The sequence below is a fragment of the Entamoeba invadens genome (genome assembly GCF_000330505.1).
Source record: "Entamoeba invadens IP1 unplaced genomic scaffold scaff_1105074724717, whole genome shotgun sequence".
Lineage (NCBI taxonomy): Eukaryota > Evosea > Mastigamoebida > Endamoebidae > Entamoeba > Entamoeba invadens.
Genome location: NW_004440228.1, coordinates 31,885 through 33,324, shown reverse-complemented (window position 1 = coordinate 33,324; position 1,440 = coordinate 31,885). Strand labels below are relative to the sequence as shown.

The following is a 1,440-nucleotide window of genomic DNA, read 5'->3' as shown; positions in this document are numbered from 1 at the left end:
TTTTCTATTTCGAATCATATTCAAATTAAAATTATAGTAAATAGGAAACTGGGATAATATTAGGTCTGGTTCCCGAAATCAAGAAATGCCGAAAATTCACCTCGAGTCAGTGGAAACCGAGTGAGACGGAGCATTGAAAAGAAGGCTCATAAAGACGCACTCAAACAGTCTGTTTGTGCACCGTTTCACCCACTTTCCAAGTCCTCCCTTGGCGCGGATCCCCCCTGACCCCCCCGCAAGCGGGGGGGAACCACATCCGCGTCCACACAGTACGGACAAGGAAAGTGGGTGACATGGGGACGCACAAACAGTGGCTGAAAAATGGACTTCCTTCAAAAAACACTCGCGGCAAATATTTTTTTTGGTAAAGGTGGTGGTGGTCAATGTAGGTCCCGGTGAAAATATAATTTAGATTTATGTTGAGACAAAAAACAAAATGTGGTATTTTTTGTTAATTAATCAAGTTTTTATCATTTGACCTTATATCGAATAAGACTGGAACATAGACTGGACTATTATCGAATATATACTGTATTTTAAATATAAATTTAAAATTATTGTGGATGAGCTTTATCACACTTTTCAATGATCGAAGATTTAAATTAAAATAAATCATAACTAAAATATGGTTTCATTGTTATTTTTATATTATAATTAATAAAAATATTAAAATTGTTTAACAAAACTTTAAACTCAAATGAAAAACATTGAAACTGGGTGCAAAGTGTTGGTAGTTGGTGGTGATTATGTGGAAAAGTCAAGCCTTGAAATTCAAATATGTACCGGACATTTTGTACCAAATTACCAACACAATCCAATGGCAGACATGTATTCAACAGTTACAGTTTTAAATAATTACAAGGTCCATTTATTTTTTTATTGCACAGCCTTTTAGTCGAGAAGATTACGATATGGATACGTATAAACACATGATAGAAAGTCAATATCCAGATTCAATCGCGTTTGTTTTTTGTTATTCGATTACATCAAGTGCTTCTTTTGAAGAAGTTAAAGTCATCAAAGAAAGTGTTTGGAAAATGTTTGAAACACTTCCCGCGGTGTTATATGGAACAAAATGCGACCTTGAAAATGAACGAGAAGTGACAACAGAAAACGGTGAGGAACTGGCGAATGAATGGGACATGCCATTTTTCTAGTGTTCTGCAAAGTTCAACATCAATGTCAAAAATGTGTCTCAAAGTCTTGCTCATTTGGTGATTGTTAAAAAGAACAACAATTGGATCAGAAAGGAAAAAACAAAAGGGTGTGTTTTTGTTTAATATATTCAGTTCAAAATTAATCTAACTCCGGTAAATAACTCGTTTTTGTAAATTTAAAGTTATAACATTTTTACTGTTTTTTATTTCCATTACAAATATACAATCAGTCTAAATAATCAAATATTTTTTGTTTAGTATTTAATATCAAAAAACAAGTTAT

General features: G+C 33.1%; 1 protein-coding gene across 1 annotated transcript; it reads left to right on the top strand.

The window, feature by feature from the left end:
- Positions 1–697: 697 nt before the first annotated feature.
- EIN_435560 (hypothetical protein) lies at positions 698–1,157 on the top strand (the record flags this gene model as incomplete). The annotated part of the gene is made up of 2 exons (XM_004255353.1): positions 698–828; positions 863–1,157. 2 exons carry the CDS (start codon positions 698–700, stop codon positions 1,155–1,157), a joined length of 426 nt encoding a protein of 141 aa, XP_004255401.1.
- Positions 1,158–1,440: the final 283 nt, after the last annotated feature.